The sequence below is a fragment of the Argentina anserina genome, chromosome 6 (genome assembly GCF_933775445.1).
Source record: "Argentina anserina chromosome 6, drPotAnse1.1, whole genome shotgun sequence".
Lineage (NCBI taxonomy): Eukaryota > Viridiplantae > Streptophyta > Magnoliopsida > Rosales > Rosaceae > Argentina > Argentina anserina.
In genome coordinates this window covers 23,479,715-23,496,361 of record NC_065877.1, presented here as the reverse complement: position 1 = coordinate 23,496,361, position 16,647 = coordinate 23,479,715, and the positions used below count along the sequence as shown (strand labels likewise).

Below are 16,647 nucleotides of genomic sequence, written 5' to 3'. Positions count from 1 at the left end.
ACAATCAGACTTGGAATATAACATACATCAACTAAGCACAATAATATCAATGCAAGCAGGCAAACTTGCCAACCACAAAAGAAAAAACTCCAAAAATAGAATGATATATCGACAGGTTACAACAGAGTGAATAGAACAGAGACCAAAAAGAATAACGAATAATGCAGCACTTTCCTGTCCATGGCAAAAAAATCATTACCAATGCTACTTACACTACTCGCATTGTCACCATGGACACAAGCCTATGGTAGTATGGTTTTTCTTGGAAAGGAATCATAAAAAAAAAGTAAAATGAAGCCTATCAAAATTGGAACTGCCATAGGCCTTTTTGGCTGAGCTTATGAAGTTGGAAGAAGCTCAGCTGCTTGTCAATAATTAACTGCAAAAGCATTCTGATCATGGCTTATCAAACTCCTTGTGCGTCGTCTAATTGCCCTTCATGGTCGTTCCTAGTATCATTGACAGCTTCAGAATCACTGTATGGGGAAAGTGGCGGAAAAGAAGGCATAGCTTGCAGAACGAATTTGCGACCACTTCTCAAGCCTTTAGGAGACCTTGACCGCAACTTCTCAGCACAAGATTGTGGAGGTGACACTCGTTTCTGGTTTGGTGAACCTTTGATAATCTTGGCAGGGATAGAAGGTTCCTTCAGTAACTCAGGTATATCATCATCCATTCTTTCATAACTGGTACCATCAGAACTGAGCTGATTTGGTCCCTTGCTTTCAAATACTCGTGGAGTAAAAATGGCAGGTGACCGTCCCCTTTTTATGTCACCAGTACCTGACAGCTGAAGCCTACTTGATTGCAATTGGGCTTGTGAATTTTTTGTGCAGCTTCTCATGCTGGATAAAGCTGAAGATACCATGGTACTTGAGCAAGGATTTGACAATGGGGCGAGATTGCTTATAACAGAAACTCCTGACCATGAAGGAGAGTACGGATTCATATTTGAGGCCTTGATGTTATCACTCCCACGCTTAATAGTATCCAGCTTCCCAGCATGGTGTGTTTCCCACTTTTCAGCACGGTTGTGTTCGTGGTCTGTAATTGTAGCATACAAGTAACAGGTCTTTACTATTGAAAGAAAAAATATATATATATATATATAAGGGTCATATGCAATGTTTTTGTCGCAACAGTCACATTCTCTGAAGGTTTCATGCATGTCACGAATTGGGGACATCAAAATCTAAAAGTTGTTTTCATTGAAACATATCGAGTACATAAAGACACAAGGAACAACTGAAAACGTCATCAGTTGTCATTTGTCAAGAGAAACTGGCCTTCTTTTCCCCCACCCTTCTAAGGAATGCATGTATAAAGTGGATATTTGATATATCTCTCTCTCTCTCTCTCTCTCTCCCTCTCTGTTTCGCCTTGTGGCCGCCTAATAGTCATAGGGCAATTGTGGCCATAATAATAAAGGCAATTTAGAAAGAGAACCATGCAAACTAACCTGCCTTAAGGCCACAAGGATTTTGGCAACCATCACATCTACATGCGCCAGAACAACCAACATTGGCCTGGAGAAAGTACAAGGGAGAAAGAAGAGGTCTAACATCAGGATAAGTCAAGATCACAACAATGACCAACTTCATATGCAAATTATGGTTCCGCAACATTTAGATGAAAAGATATACAATTAATTTGAATATTCTACCATGCAACAGTTCAGGAAGCAGAATCAGAATGCAGGGATAAACAGCATGTTTCCGAGCATATGATACCAAAGTCAAAGTTATGTATATCAAACCTGGTAGCATTCACAGTATTTTTTCAGACACTTTGATTTCTTGCAATTGCAACCTCTCTTGTGCCTAGCTGATGATGGGGTCGTCCACTCAGCTTCTTCCTGCAAAGCTCTCAAAGTCAATATAGTTCCAAATTTCCAAAGCAACAGTAGAGATCTAAATGCCTTAACAGGATTACCAAAATGTTGGGCGAAGAGTTCAGATCATGCTTAACAACTCTGGGAGCAAATGCAAGCGGATTGCGGGATTCAATTTGCTGACGAGCATCAAAAACAGTGTCCTCAAACTCAGGCTTGTTATAGCAATTCTCACATGAACATGAATCCAAACAAAATACTCCAGCTGCAAAGCATTCGCAATAACTGCCAAAGACATAGAGTAACATGAATCAAACTTCAAGAACAATGGTGCATAGTGCGTATGCGTGTGCCTTTTTCCTCGAGCACGTCACTAAGAGCATTGTTATGAGCAGGAATCAGATGCTTGTTGATCAAGTTTTCTGTAGGAATATGGTTGAAATGAATTGAACATGTAGAAGAACAGTTACAAACTTTAATGCATCACGCATTTGAGTTTACTTCAAATCCAAAGTAATAGTAAAATAACCAATCAAGAGTGTGATATTAACAAGATTGGTGTTCACTTACAGTTTCAAACATTTAGACTTTTTACAGTTGCAGCGTTTGCAACCCTCACTCATGTCTGCACCTCCCCTCCTAAATACATTTAAAACATGCAAATAATTGGTGAGCCATGTAACAAGAGAAATGAAAAATCATTAATTGATAATAATGTACTTGCCTTTTCCTTTTCTGGCTCAGTTGGTTTGATTCCACAATCTTATTTGCATCTTGTGAAGCATTCATCTCCTCACAAGGAACTGATTCCTGGTCAACCAGCATCTGACCCACAGAATCACATGGAAAATATGGTAGACCACTATTAGAATAAAAGCTGAACGTAGTGTGCACAGAAGTTTGACTTCCTTGCTGATCATCGCCCATATAAGAATAATATTGTGCAGGTACATCAGAAAGAAAGGTACTACTTGAATCGTGTTCCGTATTGTCATCCTTCAACATCTGGTCCGGTGTGCTCAGACAACCAGTTGATTTCCTGCTTGAAATCACACCCGAGCTCAAGGATGTAGATCGAGTAATGCTATTCAGATGTAAACCAATACCAGAAGATATGGGAGGGAAGGTGGAAGAGTTTCCACCAATTTGGCTGGATCTAGCTGACTCATATAGGCAAGAAGACAACTGTGAAGTGTCACAGCTAACACCCTGCGGACTGCTGAAGGCTTTGTGATATGAATGAGAAGAACCTAGAGTCTTCGAGTTTGTTTGTGTAAAAGCTGACCTTAAATTGGCAGTATCATGTGTCAGGCTGCAAAGAGTTTCATGGCTACCAAAGCTAGAACTCTTGTGGGCTACCGCAGTCTCAAATTGGAGATGCCTACGTATACCACGGTGGTGTTGACTAAACTCCTACAATAGATGACAGAGATTATTGTATTGCATGTATGGGTATCATTTGATTAGATACAAAGACTACTCATGGACATCATAGCGCATACACACATAATTGGATGATGCAAAATGTAATCAACATAAATAAAGAGATTAAGAAAAAAAATGGTACTCTCTAACTACACGACCCTTATCTGAAGAGATTTCTACTTGAGAAATCAAAGAGAAAAATCATATTATTGGGAATGACACCAAAATAACTAAATGAGTATGACATTTATGCCTCAGATTCATTTAGTACTTTTCTGTTGCTCTCATTTGAATCTGCACGCAATTTTTCAGTAGCATTTAGGTCATCATAATGATAGCCTGCACTCTGCGGCTTCATATGCATTCAGAGATACTAGAGTTTAATGTATAAAAGCTAGTTTATTAGGAATCTCTAAACTAGCATTTAAAGAAACTATTTCCACACTAGTTCATAGAAATCACTCCACGAAACTACAATCACCTTAGATGTATTCTGTTCGCCCTTTTGTGCTCGGGTTAGATCTGCACTATCTTTATCAGTTCTCTCAATGATTATGGCTTCAATCTGTTTCAGTGAAGGTAAATGAAGATCCTCTTCCGCTTGATTCGATGTCATAAGGGCATCCCTCTTTGTACTACCATCAATACTCTCATGAACTCCTGTATTGGATTCTTTGCTGGCAGTGATGCCACTCGGTATATCAACAGAAGCTGTACGGACTACCTTTGCAGGGCGAGCCAGATACTTATCAATACAGCCTGATACACTGCACAACTGGACCTCCTTCTCAAAACTAGGGTTCTGGACTATAGTTGTATTACACTCTTTATATACAACAACTTCTGAACCCGCTCCAACTATAACATTCCTGCAAACATATAGAAAAAGGTGCCAAATGAAAGAAAATAAGGCCTTCAGCTTGATCAATAAGGCAGAAGATAGAATCAGGATATCACCCACCTGTCCAATAAACTAGTTTCCCGCTCCATATCAATACGAGGAGATGTAAACACAACCGGCGGCGTTGGGAAGAAGGCTCCTACCAATCTCTGCGAATAACTGTCACTCTTCACCGTATTGATAGGAGTGAGATTGCTAAGAAAATTCGAAAACGGCGACTCCTGCAACACAAACAAGTGCACACAAGAAACTCAGTCCATCATCAACTACAACAAATCCCAACAGCAGTGAGAAAACACTCCTCAACCATCATCTAATTACCAATACAATGCGAAACAATCCTTACATTTACAGCCTGATCAATTATCAACAACAATAACTCGCTGAATCAACAATAGCCTTCTCATTTTTAGTCCCAATTTCATTCAATTCTTCAACTAAACAAGAAATATAAAACCCGAGAAATCGAAACCCCTGGCCTCAATTTTGTTTTACACTTCTCATCATTTCGTAGCCGCCAAACAACAAAATTAGCATCGCCCGCAAACGAATTAGGGATTCAATCTCACACTAAACCGCACTCAAACCACAGCTATCCAAACTATAACCAAACCAAAACGACGGCGTTTGCAGCACATTAATAATTAATTAGATTTACAAAATAAGAACCGAATAGCTTACTTGCACAGCCGGAGACGACGATTGCGGCGGCGATGAGGCGGCGGCGGTGACCCGATTCGTTTCCGGAGAACCGTCCATTCTCTCACAGCAAAACTCACCCAAACCCTCCTACCTCTCTCTCTACACCGCCACCGAAATTTCTGGTCAAAATGACGACATCCCCCAAGTCATCATCGCTTTTTGAACTCACCCGAGCGGGAACCCTATACCACTCCCACCTCATTTCTTCCCTCCACGTGTCATTCTCACTGGGCCTATTGGGCTCGCAACCTAGCCCTGCCTCCAAGCCCAAATTCAGCTTAAACCCTCTCTGATAAACCCTAATCCCAAACCTTTACAAATCTTAGCTCTCTGCTTCTCTTTTCTTCTCTGTAATAAACGATGAACTTCAGATTCCAGAACCTTCTCGGAGCGCCGTACCGGGGCGGCAACACCGTGATCGTCAACAACACGGAGCTAGTCTCGCCGGTGGGGAACAGAGTCTCCGTCACCAACCTCCGCGACTCGGAGACCATAACCCTACCGATCCAATCCTCCTGCAACATCAGCCGCATCGCCGCCTCGCCGGACGGCGTCTTCCTCCTCACCGTCGACGAAAACCGCCGCTGCCTCTTCATCAACCTCCGCCGCCGCGTCGTTCTCCACCGCATTACCTTCAAAAGCGCCGTTGCCGCCGTCAAGTTCAGCCCCGACGGCGGTCTCATCGCGGTGGCCACCGGGAAGCTGGTGCAGATTTGGCGGTCGCCGGGGTTTAAGAAGGAGTTCTTTCCGTTTGAGCTGGTGAAGACCTTTGCTGACTGTGATGATAAGGTCACGGCGCTGGAGTGGAGCCCCGACTCCGGTTACCTGCTCGCCGGGTCGAAGGACTTGACGGCTAGGATTTTCTGTATGAAGAAGTTTAAATTGGGAGGGGTTAAGATTAAGCCATTTATGTTTTTGGGGCATAGAGATACAGTAGTTGGTGTATTTTTCGGAATCGATAAGAAAACTAGTAAGGTGTGTAGGGTTTATACTGTTGCGCGTGACGGTTATGTGTTTGTTTGGGGTTTAATTGGTGAAAATGAGGAGGTGGTGTCACCCGGTACGCCGGAGAAGGATGGGGAAGGCAATGTGGAAGGTGTGGTTGCGAAGAAAAGGAAGGGGTATGAGGGAAATGATGGGGAGTTGGATAGAGAAGGGGGGTATTTGGTGAATAGGAAATGGGAGTTGTTGAAGAAAGAGAGTTTCGGGCAGGCCTCTATGAAGGTTACGGCGTGTGATTATCATAAGGGGCTGGATATGTTGGTTGTGGGATTCTCAAAGGGTGTGTTTGGGCTGTATCAGATGCCGGATTTCGTGTGCATTCATAGATTGTCAATATCGAGGGAGAAGATTACTACTGCCGTTTTTAATGAGCTTGGGAATTGGCTGACGTTTGGGTGTGCGAAACTTGGGCAGTTGCTTGTTTGGGAGTGGCGATCGGAGAGTTATATATTGAAGCAGCAGGGGCATTATTTTGATGTGAACTGTGTTGCTTATTCGCCTGATTCGCAACTGTTGGCCACTGGAGCAGATGATAACAAAGTGAAGGTAAAATGAGTTCTTTGAACATAAAGGTCTTTTATTCAAGGATAATGCTTGTCTAGATTTATGTAAATAGTTACAGACTTGTAGGTTCAGAGCTCATAAGGGTATAAATATATGAGGATAAATAGATGCAGTACCTATGCTATACAATGTAGTTTGTCAATAATTTAACTATTGGCATTCATTATACAGCATCTGTAAATCTGCAATTTCAAGTATGTAAATCATTATATAATCATGCTGACATAATGATATTGGTCACAGAAGTCATGTTGAAGTGTTTACTGTTTGCTTTGTTCAGGTCTGGAATGTTTCTTCAGGATCCTGTTTTGTAACATTCTCTGAGCATGAAAATGCAGTCACTGCACTCCACTTTTTGGCTAACAAAAATACACTCTTAAGTGCCTCTTTGGATGGGACTGTTCGTGCATGGGATTTTTTCCGTTATCGAAATTTTAAGACGTATACCACCGCAGAACCAAGACAATTTGTTTCTTTGACAGCAACACAGAGTGGTGAAGTGATTTGTGCTGGAACTCTTGATACCTTTGAGGTATTTGTCCTTCATTGCTCATAGTATTTTGATTTTATTGTTTTTAATTTCTGTTTCCTAATTTTTCTCAATATTATGTGTTACCAGATATTTGTTTGGGATATGAGGACAGGCAACGTGAAGGACATTCTTAGCGGGCATGAAGGTCCTGTACATGGTCTGGCGTTTTCTCCTACAGATGCAAATGTGAGTCTACTCATATTATGTACTGGTGTTTTTGAATGCCTGAGATATATATTGCTAAAATTTATGGTTGTAGACTATGCTTTGATAACTCTCGAGTTTGTTTCAGTGTCCTTTGTCAAGTATGATCGTAAATGTTAGTCTTCATAGCTGCTCACCTGAGCGAAATTTGTTTTAATCTCCTTCCAACAGCAGGCAATTTCTGTTATTGCATGTTTTGCAAAGATTCAAATGGCAATTGTTAGAGGTGGTTTCATTTGATCCAACTGCTGAGTTAAATTGAGTGTCTCAGATGAGAAATTTTATGTCTGTCTCTTCAGTTAGATTATAAAATTAAAGTTGTAGGAGCATGAGATTCGCTTTTCATGTGCAGGTTTTAGCTTCATCGTCATGGGACAGAACAGTTCGTCTGTGGGATGTTTTTGAATCAAAAGGAGGTGTTGAAACATTTCCACACACACATGATGTTCTGACAGTGGTATACCGCCCAGATGGAAAGCAATTGGCTTGTAGCACATTAGAAGGTCATATCCATTTTTGGGATCCAATTGATGGCTTATTAATGTACACTATTGAGGGTCGTAGGGATATTTCTGGCGGTCGCCTCATGACTGATCGTAGAACAGCTGCCAACTCGAGCTCAGGAAAGTTCTTTACAACGTTGTGTTATTCCGCTGATGGGAGTTACATATTAGCTGGAGGTAGTAGTAAATACATCTGCATGTATGATGTTGCTGATCAGGTTAGTTAGCTTAGTGGAAAAACATCTTCAGATATGTTTTTTTAAATGTGATTGATTGCCCCTGTTTAGGATCTGTCAGCTTAGAATGGCTTGTCAGTGGTCTTCAGTTGCTTCATTTTGTCCATATATCAAATTTAATGGGTCTATGACTTGGGATTGTTTATACAGGTATTACTGCGGAAGTTTCAGATAACTCACAATTTATCTTTGGATGGAGTTCTGGACTTCTTAAACTCAAAGAACATGACAGATGCTGGCGCCCTGGATCTTATTGATAATGACGACAGTGATATAGAAGAAGGTATTGAGAAACAAACCCGGGGAAAATTGGGTTTTGATTTACCAGGGTCCATGCCTAATCGTGGAAGGCCTGTTGTTAGAACTAAATGCCTGAAAATTGCACCCACTGGTAGGAGCTTCTCGGCAGCCACTACAGAAGGAGTTCTAGTTTATTCCATTGATGATTCCTTTATCTTTGATCCAACTGATCTTGACATGGATGTCACACCCGAGGTACTTGGTGAAACCTTAGTATTATTACTTAAAATGGCCATTGCTTTAATAGAATGGCAGTTGTGAAACATTTATCGTTGTGGAATATTTTACTTTTGCTAACATATAGTTAAAGAAGACATGACATTAAAACAAATAATTATTTAGCTCATTTATTGGTTTAAGGGTTGTTGTGTTGACCCTCTTAATATTGATGAGCCTTGTATTTTTACTTGAGATAAAGGTGCCAATGGTGCACACCTTTGTGCTATGTCTACCAATGTCATTTTACTGTGGCTATGGGAACAAAAAATTTATTCAAGTGGCTTATGGAGCCAATTTTGGGGGTCAAACAGTAGCCACATTTTAAAGGCAACTATTTCTAGGTTATAATGTAACATTTACTGTTGGTTTTAACATTGCTTTCTCTTGTATTATTCTACAGGGAGTTGATGCAGCACTTAAAGAAGAACAAGTAACCAAAGCTTTAATCCTTAGTCTTAGACTAAATGAAGACTCTTTAATTAGGAAATGTATTTTTGCTGTTAATTCCATAGACATCCCCGTCGTTGCCTCATCAATTCCTACCAGATATTTGGAAAGATTAATTGAGGTATTTGCACATCTATTAGAAAAATGCCCACATTTGGAGTTCGTACTACGGTGGTGTCAGGTACTAATTCTTGACTTCATTATTCTGTTCATTATTAAATACTGCAGACCTGTTCCACTGTTTTGGGATTGAGATCTCACAAGTACTTTGTGATTGGTTTGTCTTGCAGGAGATCTGCAAAGCTCATGGTAACTCCATTCAACAATGTTCTCAAAAATTGAAGCCTGCTTTAATATCCTTGCAGAAAGCAATTACGAGAACACATCAAGATTTGGCAACTACTTGTGATTCCAACGAATGTATGCTCCGTTATTTATGTTCAAAGAGCCCTATCGAAAATTCATGAAATGAAAGTGATCTTAATGACGCTAAAGCGATTGGGGAAAAATCTTCAGACTAGCATTTGCTGTTTGCATCTTCAGCTCCCATGTGCTATATCAACACACGTCAGGGTGCGACCCTTCTGACACCAGGAAGTTGAACAAGAACTCAGCAGTATGTTGGTTTAGTGCCTCTGAAGTAAAAAGGTTGTTAGTCATGGCAGGTAGTTGTGGCGTCAGTTAACAGCATCTGCCTGATTGTTGGAAGTAGATTTTCTTGTAACATGATTTGACGCATATGCATTGCCCTGGCACCAGTTTTGATGTACTTCAGAACAAAGAGAATAACTTTTCTGATTCTCCGGATTGCTTTTGTCTGTTTGGAATTCGGAATGATATCAAAGAGTGCACTGATTCATCGTACTTGCGTTTTGAGTCATTCCTTTCTATTTTGGAGCAAGTAGTTTTCATTGTGGGTATGCACTATGCAGTATGCTATTAAACTGGTAAATAATTGGATGTGGTGAATATCCAGTCATTTTTTCACCGGAATTAATTGATGCAAGTGTTGAGATATAAAAAAAATGCATAATCTAAAATGCATGCAGTTGGTTAATTAACCATTTCAAGTTTTTGAAGTAGAGCGGCGTGTCTCTTTGACCAAGTAAAATGCAATTTGAATTCATGTTGGTTGCATATCGATTGGTTAGTTTCAAGCATCATCAAGAAATTCAAACGGCACATGCTTTCAAATTTAAACTTAAGATTGGAAGTGTTTTTCACTTTGGCCATATTGTTACAACCATTATAAAAGGCTTAGCTCCAACCAGAAGAGGGGGATAAAAAACGGAGAGAAAGAGTATAAAAATTCTGCCAAAATAGAGTGATAGCATTTTCGGTGAATCAAGCTTTTGAAGCTCAGGTAAAAATACATCTGAGCCATGCTTTGTTTTTAGCATGAAAGCACACTCCTGGAGTCTCACTCCACATAAAAGAAGTGTCGTTCATGAACGACTCATATTCTTTTGTGCGGTTCATTCTATGTGTCGACAATATTGGCCGTTCATGAACGACCAGAGTCACCACGTAATCACCATAATCAAAACTGTGTTTTGACAATAGTGGTCGTTCATGAACGTCCAAAGTCATGTAACGCATCGTGTTGCTGCATTTAGCGGTGCTGGAACACGTTGGTCGTTCATGAACGGCCGAGTTCCGGTGCTACTAAATTGCACAAAACACCTACAAAAATCACCATCGTTATGATGCCCTTGTGTCCTTCTCATGTCCTTTGTCACTTCCTAATCCTTCATATTCCACCATTTTCGAAACAGACACATTGAAAAGCCTAAATAGTTTATTCACCACACCAATTACGTCAAGTGATGTGGTCGGTATCTCACCTTCAATTCTTGCATTCAAACACAAAGTCTTTGATAAAAGCCCCTGCATTTCAGAGACATGTTGTTAATATATTGAAATCATTCCATAGTGACTCAATTGATAATAATTAAAGGAAGGAAAATTAAAATTGAAAACCATGGTGAAGCTGTGTTTTAAACGGTGCTGATACTCAGGTCAGTATGTGATGGTGGGTTTGGTTAACGAAGATTATAAATCGAAGTGATGATGGAAGGATGAAAGGTCTAGAAAATTGAACTGAGAATTGTAAGCCTTTGAATTCGTGATAAGGGAGCAATAGTTCATATTGACATAGCTCTACATACCTATCTATGATATCACGTTGGTGAGGTAGGAGGAGATAACAAAGCCCTACATATGAAACAAGTTCTAATTCATCACAGTAAGTGAAAACAAAAGAATCATGTTCATGAAATAAATTTAAGGCATGCTCAATTGAATAAAATGGCCAAGCGGTGGATTCTTTCGACCAAGTCCAAACGGTGGAAATATATGTGTCTTTAGACAAAATCAAATATCTTAAATCGGTGGAGTGGTATCTAAAACAAGCAAGAAGCAGTATACCTACTGGGAGAACATGTTTCAATGTAGTGCTCACCAAAAGCCCCACAGTAGCACCAGAGCCTAGTTTTCAACAAATTGGTAAATGTCAAGCGCCTCTGTTTATACGAATGAGGAGCTTGAGGACTCCATCTTATAATCAAAGTCATGCACCGAGTTTGTTAACCAATCCTATCCGAGATTTTCACTTATCAGGATGGAGGTCACGACTCTTTCTCTTTCACCCTCAGAAGATTTCGGAAGTCAGCAAGACAAAACAGAAGATTGAGTGTTGCCGTCTCAAACAAGCTTATGTGATAGGCTTAATTGGATCACTCTTATCTCATAATAGTTTCAATGTTTGGTCCAGTTGTATTTGGTTCAACATGAAGTCTGATTTTTACTACAAAGGGAATATTTATGGTGCTCGAAGGGATTTTCATGTCCTTGGCAGTGAGGGAATGTTACAAGTGCTCGAGGAGATTTTCATATTGTTGGCAATGAAGGAATATTCCTGGTGATTATGAAAGTTGGTACAAAACCAAAAACATATTTCGAACTACGATTGATTTGATCCCTTTCAGGGTACGTAGGCAATCTAGCGACCTACTAGATGTAACCACATGTTTAAACAGAATCCCTGATACCACCAGAAAATTTGCCAAAATTGAATCATTGGTCCATCAAATTCATCCAAACACTACTTCCATTCTAAAAAGCCTAAACCTTCCAATATGTCATTCACGTGTTGGAACTCTAGAACTATAAGTGGCTTGATCCCTCTCCTAAGGTATGTAGGCAACCCATTCATCCTTCTGAGTGTAGCCGCAAAAACAAACAAAGATACACACCTCCATTTGCTATTTTCTTCATGTTTGGAATCAAAGGGTTTACTTCTTTAATAAGGAGTTGTAATTAAAAAACATAATTGTTTTGAATGGGTTCAACACAACATAATAAAAATTCTATTTCCAAATATTGAAATAGGGCGAAATTATGTTGAGTACATTACACATTTTTGCTTAACAATAAGATTTCGAGTATTACATTGTAATAGTAATTCATTACCCTAAGGGTGCATGAGAAGCACATTCCCCTCTCCCCTGTAGTTTGATCAGTAATTCATGAGGAAGCTATTTATGCACATCACATAAACACGCAGACCCGAAAACCGAAAAAAAAACTATATCCGAATCCAAAAAAAATCAAAAATCGAAAAAAAACGAACTGAAAATAAAAACACTAAACTGAACTGATTATGTTTGGGTTGGGTTTTGGGTTTATTCCCTCATAAACTGAACAAAACCGAATTAACCCGAATAACCCGAAGTCAATGGTCAACATCATCGTTTTGGTATATTTTTACTTTTATTATTAAAAAAATAAAACTAAAGCCAGCATAAATCTAATTGATCTAATCAATCTTGAGGTATGTCTCATCTCAGACAAAAAACAACTTATGGCCCTATCTCTTTCTAAATCCTCACTCCTTAGCTTAGCACTATATTAAAAGTTCATTTCATTCCACAAAACTAGTCTATATAACTCCTCCCTCCTCTTTCAATCTCCATTTCTCGTGGCTTCTTTTTATACCGTGTCTCTAAAAATTGAATTCTCTAATCAATCATTTTATTAATGTTTCATATCTTCAGCGAATAAGTATCAATAATGGCTCACATGAGACTTGAAAGAAGACTTAGACTGACCATATGACCTACATGACAGACTTAGCGAGGTTCAATTATCTAAACTCATAGGGAGTGCAAACATTTTTGTTCCTCTCTGATTTTAATGTAATAGAGTTTTTTGTACTTGAGCTAAATATACACTGTGGAGATAGGTATGGAATAATCATTAGACCATTTGTTTTTCATCTTTATGTTAAAGTTTGTACTTTAAAATTAATATATAATATTACATATTTTACATATGGATAAACCCGGAAAAAACCGAACCGTGCGGGTTGGGTTGGGTTGTGGGTCACAGCCTCTAAAATAGAAAAACCGAACCAAATTTAAAATTTGGGTTGGGCTATGGATTTTGTCCAAAAACGAACCATATTGACTCATGTCCACTCCTACTTGGCATAAAAGATACAAGATAGAAAATTGGAAACAATAATCGAGCAGTTTGAAGCATCATTGCCAAAACTAATTCTCCATTTGCCAACTAATTCTCCATCTGCCTATTATATGAGATATTAGAGAAAATTACATATATGAGATATTAGAGAAATTACCTATTTTGGTAAATGATTGCCATGCTATGAGCTTGTGATTATTGTGACAAGTATGGCTCATGAATAGGGTTGTTATGACAGACCATGCATAACTATTGTGAGTATTGTCATAAGCAAATTTTCATGATAAATAGCATGAAGTTGAAGTTTCTTGCATACATCAGCACTACTTAGATAACGTTAAGGCCCAAAACAGGTGTTCCAGGATTCAGGGATTTGAGTTTGAATTTGAACAAGAATATTCAGGCAGGTATTCTAGGGTTTTAGAGATTTGAGTTTGAACAATAGTATTTAGACAGGTTCTAATCTCCAATGAAATAGATCTTAAGCCTGCTAATCTATCAGAACCAATCCCACACAATACTACTTGCTTTGCATGCAACATGAACATATCATATGCGACATGTTATTGTTGTATAACAAATTTTCGGTTTTATTGATTCCATGGATTTTATGATAACTTTCACTTTCAAAAGAAAAAAAAAATTAAACCAACTGTAATTTGATACAGGTCTTCATCTTCTTATTCCAACTTTTCTTGATTGGCTGCAATATCCTTGAGCTTTTCCTTCAGCTCACCATTCTACAAAAAGCATACCATAGTTTAAGCTATAAAGTAGCCTATAATTATAACTATATAGATAAAATAAGCAATGAATCACAAGAACTAACCTGATGCATATTGAGAATAATATCTGACCCTCCAATAAACTCCCCCTTGATGAAAATTTGCGGAAATGTTGGCCAGTAGCTTCAAGGAAAAACAAACATGCATTAAGAAAACAACACATACTCTGATCTGAAGATGCTAAGTTTTTCTAAACCACCAATCCTGCCTCTGGACAGCCAACAAAATTCCCAATTTTGGCATCGGATATGTTGATTTTCACTCAAATAAAGCCCAGGAAACTTATAAATTCAATTACACACTCTAGGTGAACCAGGGGTGAAGACACGAGTCTGTTATTCCAATGATTTAATGGATATGATGAGCACTGTGAAAATTACAAAAATTATATTCAACCATGAATTCATGAGATACTTCATGTAATTCAATGAAACAAATTAGTGTACCCTTACAGCTATATAACCAACCTGAGCTAGCTCGTATAAACAAAGGTGTAAAAGCTTAGAAAAATACAGCACTGAGTAGTACATACCTAAAGGCTTTCACAGCATTTTTCAGCTCAGGATCTTCCAAGATATTTCTAGCACTCATAGGAACATCTGCAATGTCCACAGGGCTGTAAGAATTTTTTTTTTTTTTTGCAATGCATAAAGATCATCAGAATGAAGTAAACAAGTTGCAGACACAATACATATATATATATAATATTTGTGATTATAGTGTTTGCTTTATTTCCTTAAGTTGTCGCAGTGTACGTGGCTTCAAGTTTCTTCAAAATGTCTAATTTTGGTGCCCATTGAAGAGCTTGACAAAACATAACTACAATGAGTTCAAGAGCCTAGTCCAGTCTGTAATTTATATTTCACCCAAAACAATATTCTGCTTCATGTGGATTTACTGTACGGACTGAGTTATACCTAGTTATGCGCTGACCATTGCATTATTTAGAATTCATTAGGTAGCTTGATGCACATAATCTATAAAACCGACATTCTTATGCATGTGTCATCATATGAGCCCGAGTGTATGTCTTCAAAATTGTAAACATCTATTTAGCTGAAAGCCCGTGGTTCAAAATATTAAAAATTACCACTACAGATTGCTCGCAATGTTTTCTTTTAGTTATTTATGAACAATTATGGAAACAGATGGCTGGCAATGTTTTATTTTTAGTTATTACTGTCCATATGAAAAAATTTATTGATTACCAAATGAACCTTACAAATTCATGAATCACGGGTGCACTATCAGAAGAGCCCATCACTTACGGTATAATGATAATACTCTCACTGCAAGTGAGCTGAATCCACATTGAGGAGCATTAGGCACTCCTTTCATGTAAAGCATTACGGGGTTATCCTTGACATCCTACAACACAAACAAACCAGGACCATTTACCATTGGGAAACAAAATTCCACATTAAGAACTCATTTGCCATTTACCTACCTGTTCAACAATGTCCTTCAAGCTAAGGCCGGAACCGGAAATCTTAGATTTGGGTTTAAAGTCATCATGTGTGTCGGGATCATTCGGCGCAGAGGTGGAGAATCGCATTCCATTGAGATTAAGCAACCCAGGAGCCTAATACCAATTTAAAAGAAAAAAAAACTATAAACTATCATGATTTCATAAATTGGGCTCATTTGGTATTAACACAAAGTCAAGTAATAACCCATATTTTGGGTTTGATTTCATTTGAACTAAAGTACTAAACCCTTCAGGGTCGTTCAATCTATTAGGTAATCTACTAGTTCTACCATTCAGATGTGAACACACCCTTCAAATTTATAGTGAGAAACATAAAAAGGAAGAGACTTTGAGACTTACAATTGTGGAAGAACGAGAAGCTGGGAGGCCTGAATATGAGATACCCTTGAATAGCAAATTTGAGATTGACCTAGCCATGATGCTGTTCAATCACAAACACTTGGTCAATCAACAAATAAAGTTAAGAATTAGAGCATGTTTGTCAGTCGAATAACCACAGGGAAGTTACCTCAAGATGAAGAATAAGAAGAAAAAGGGAAGGAAGGACGAGAAAGGAAGGAAAGAAGATGGGTAGAAGAATAAAGAATCGGAAGGAGGAAGATGTAGTGTTGGGTTAAAGTGATTTGAACTGGCTGCTGTCGGTCTGTTCTGTTTTTCTCGATTCAGATTTTAAGTGTATAATTCAGACACAAAAAAAAAGATTTTAAGAGTATAAAAGGCTTGGGAAACCCGGTTTATCCATTCTAACTATCACTGTTTTAAAATTAGGACTTCTTATAAAAAGTCACTTTTGACACTTGAAATTAGAAAAAAGTCAATTAAGATTTATAAATTAGAAAAAAATCAGTTTCCTAAATTATTTATACCGTTGCTCCTATTTTTCGCCAAAATTACAAAGAATGTCACTGCCATTTTTTTTTCACAGAAGTCGTAACACCACTTTCGTCTCCGACCCGCACCCTTTGACTAAATCAAGATTGGGGATGACCTCGTCGGCGTCATTGATGGCAAGGTCGATTCTA

At 38.6% G+C, this 16,647-nt stretch overlaps 3 protein-coding genes across 4 annotated transcripts; 1 reads left to right on the top strand and 2 right to left on the bottom strand.

The window, feature by feature from the left end:
• Positions 1 to 130: 130 nt before the first annotated feature.
• Positions 131 to 4,955, bottom strand: LOC126799087 (CRC domain-containing protein TSO1-like). 2 transcript variants are annotated; one of them, XM_050526203.1, is made up of 10 exons: positions 4,839 to 4,885; positions 4,479 to 4,540; positions 4,218 to 4,378; positions 3,738 to 4,125; positions 2,556 to 3,244; positions 2,402 to 2,470; positions 1,933 to 2,116; positions 1,757 to 1,855; positions 1,460 to 1,526; positions 131 to 1,044 (listed from the first exon to the last, which is right to left on the bottom strand). In XM_050526203.1, exons 3-10 carry the CDS (start codon positions 4,244 to 4,246, stop codon positions 407 to 409), a joined length of 2,163 nt encoding a protein of 720 aa, XP_050382160.1. In that variant the 5' UTR covers positions 4,247 to 4,378; positions 4,479 to 4,540; positions 4,839 to 4,885; the 3' UTR covers positions 131 to 406. The 2 variants fall into 2 exon arrangements, with proteins under 2 accessions (XP_050382160.1, XP_050382159.1); XM_050526202.1 differs by lacking the exon at positions 4,479 to 4,540 and having other exon boundaries at positions 4,839 to 4,955.
• Positions 4,956 to 5,191: 236 nt separating this feature from the next.
• On the top strand, positions 5,192 to 9,796 carry LOC126799086 (periodic tryptophan protein 2). Its single transcript, XM_050526201.1, has 7 exons — positions 5,192 to 6,407; positions 6,706 to 6,957; positions 7,045 to 7,143; positions 7,514 to 7,882; positions 8,051 to 8,395; positions 8,820 to 9,047; positions 9,157 to 9,796. Exons 1-7 carry the CDS (start codon positions 5,220 to 5,222, stop codon positions 9,331 to 9,333), a joined length of 2,658 nt encoding a protein of 885 aa, XP_050382158.1. The 5' UTR covers positions 5,192 to 5,219; the 3' UTR covers positions 9,334 to 9,796.
• A 3,972-nt stretch (positions 9,797 to 13,768) lies between these two features.
• On the bottom strand, positions 13,769 to 16,204 carry LOC126799100 (monothiol glutaredoxin-S15, mitochondrial). The gene is made up of 7 exons (XM_050526222.1): positions 16,134 to 16,204; positions 15,965 to 16,046; positions 15,584 to 15,718; positions 15,405 to 15,504; positions 14,669 to 14,735; positions 14,181 to 14,259; positions 13,769 to 14,091 (listed from the first exon to the last, which is right to left on the bottom strand). Exons 2-7 carry the CDS (start codon positions 16,040 to 16,042, stop codon positions 14,032 to 14,034), a joined length of 519 nt encoding a protein of 172 aa, XP_050382179.1. The 5' UTR covers positions 16,043 to 16,046; positions 16,134 to 16,204; the 3' UTR covers positions 13,769 to 14,031.
• Between the last annotated feature and the right edge of the window lie 443 nt (positions 16,205 to 16,647).

Coding starts and splice junctions, on each gene's coding strand:
- LOC126799087 (XM_050526202.1), bottom strand. CDS start 4,916: ATGGACGGTTCTCCGGAAACGAATCGGGTCACCGCCGCCGCCTCATCG. Junction 3,245..3,737: donor GCGAACAGAATACATCTAAG/GTGATTGTAGTT, acceptor CATCTATTGTAG/GAGTTTAGTCAACACCACCG. Junction 1,045..1,459: donor TCCTTGTGGCCTTAAGGCAG/GTTAGTTTGCAT, acceptor CTACAATTACAG/ACCACGAACACAACCGTGCT.
- LOC126799086 (XM_050526201.1), top strand. CDS start 5,220: ATGAACTTCAGATTCCAGAACCTTCTCGGAGCGCCGTACCGGGGCGGC. Junction 6,958..7,044: donor GAACTCTTGATACCTTTGAG/GTATTTGTCCTT, acceptor ATGTGTTACCAG/ATATTTGTTTGGGATATGAG. Junction 9,048..9,156: donor TCGTACTACGGTGGTGTCAG/GTACTAATTCTT, acceptor TTTGTCTTGCAG/GAGATCTGCAAAGCTCATGG.
- LOC126799100 (XM_050526222.1), bottom strand. CDS start 16,042: ATGGCTAGGTCAATCTCAAATTTGCTATTCAAGGGTATCTCATATTCA. Junction 15,719..15,964: donor CTTCTCGTTCTTCCACAATT/GTAAGTCTCAAA, acceptor AATTGGTATTAG/GCTCCTGGGTTGCTTAATCT. Junction 14,736..15,404: donor GAGAGTATTATCATTATACC/GTAAGTGATGGG, acceptor TGGACATTGCAG/ATGTTCCTATGAGTGCTAGA.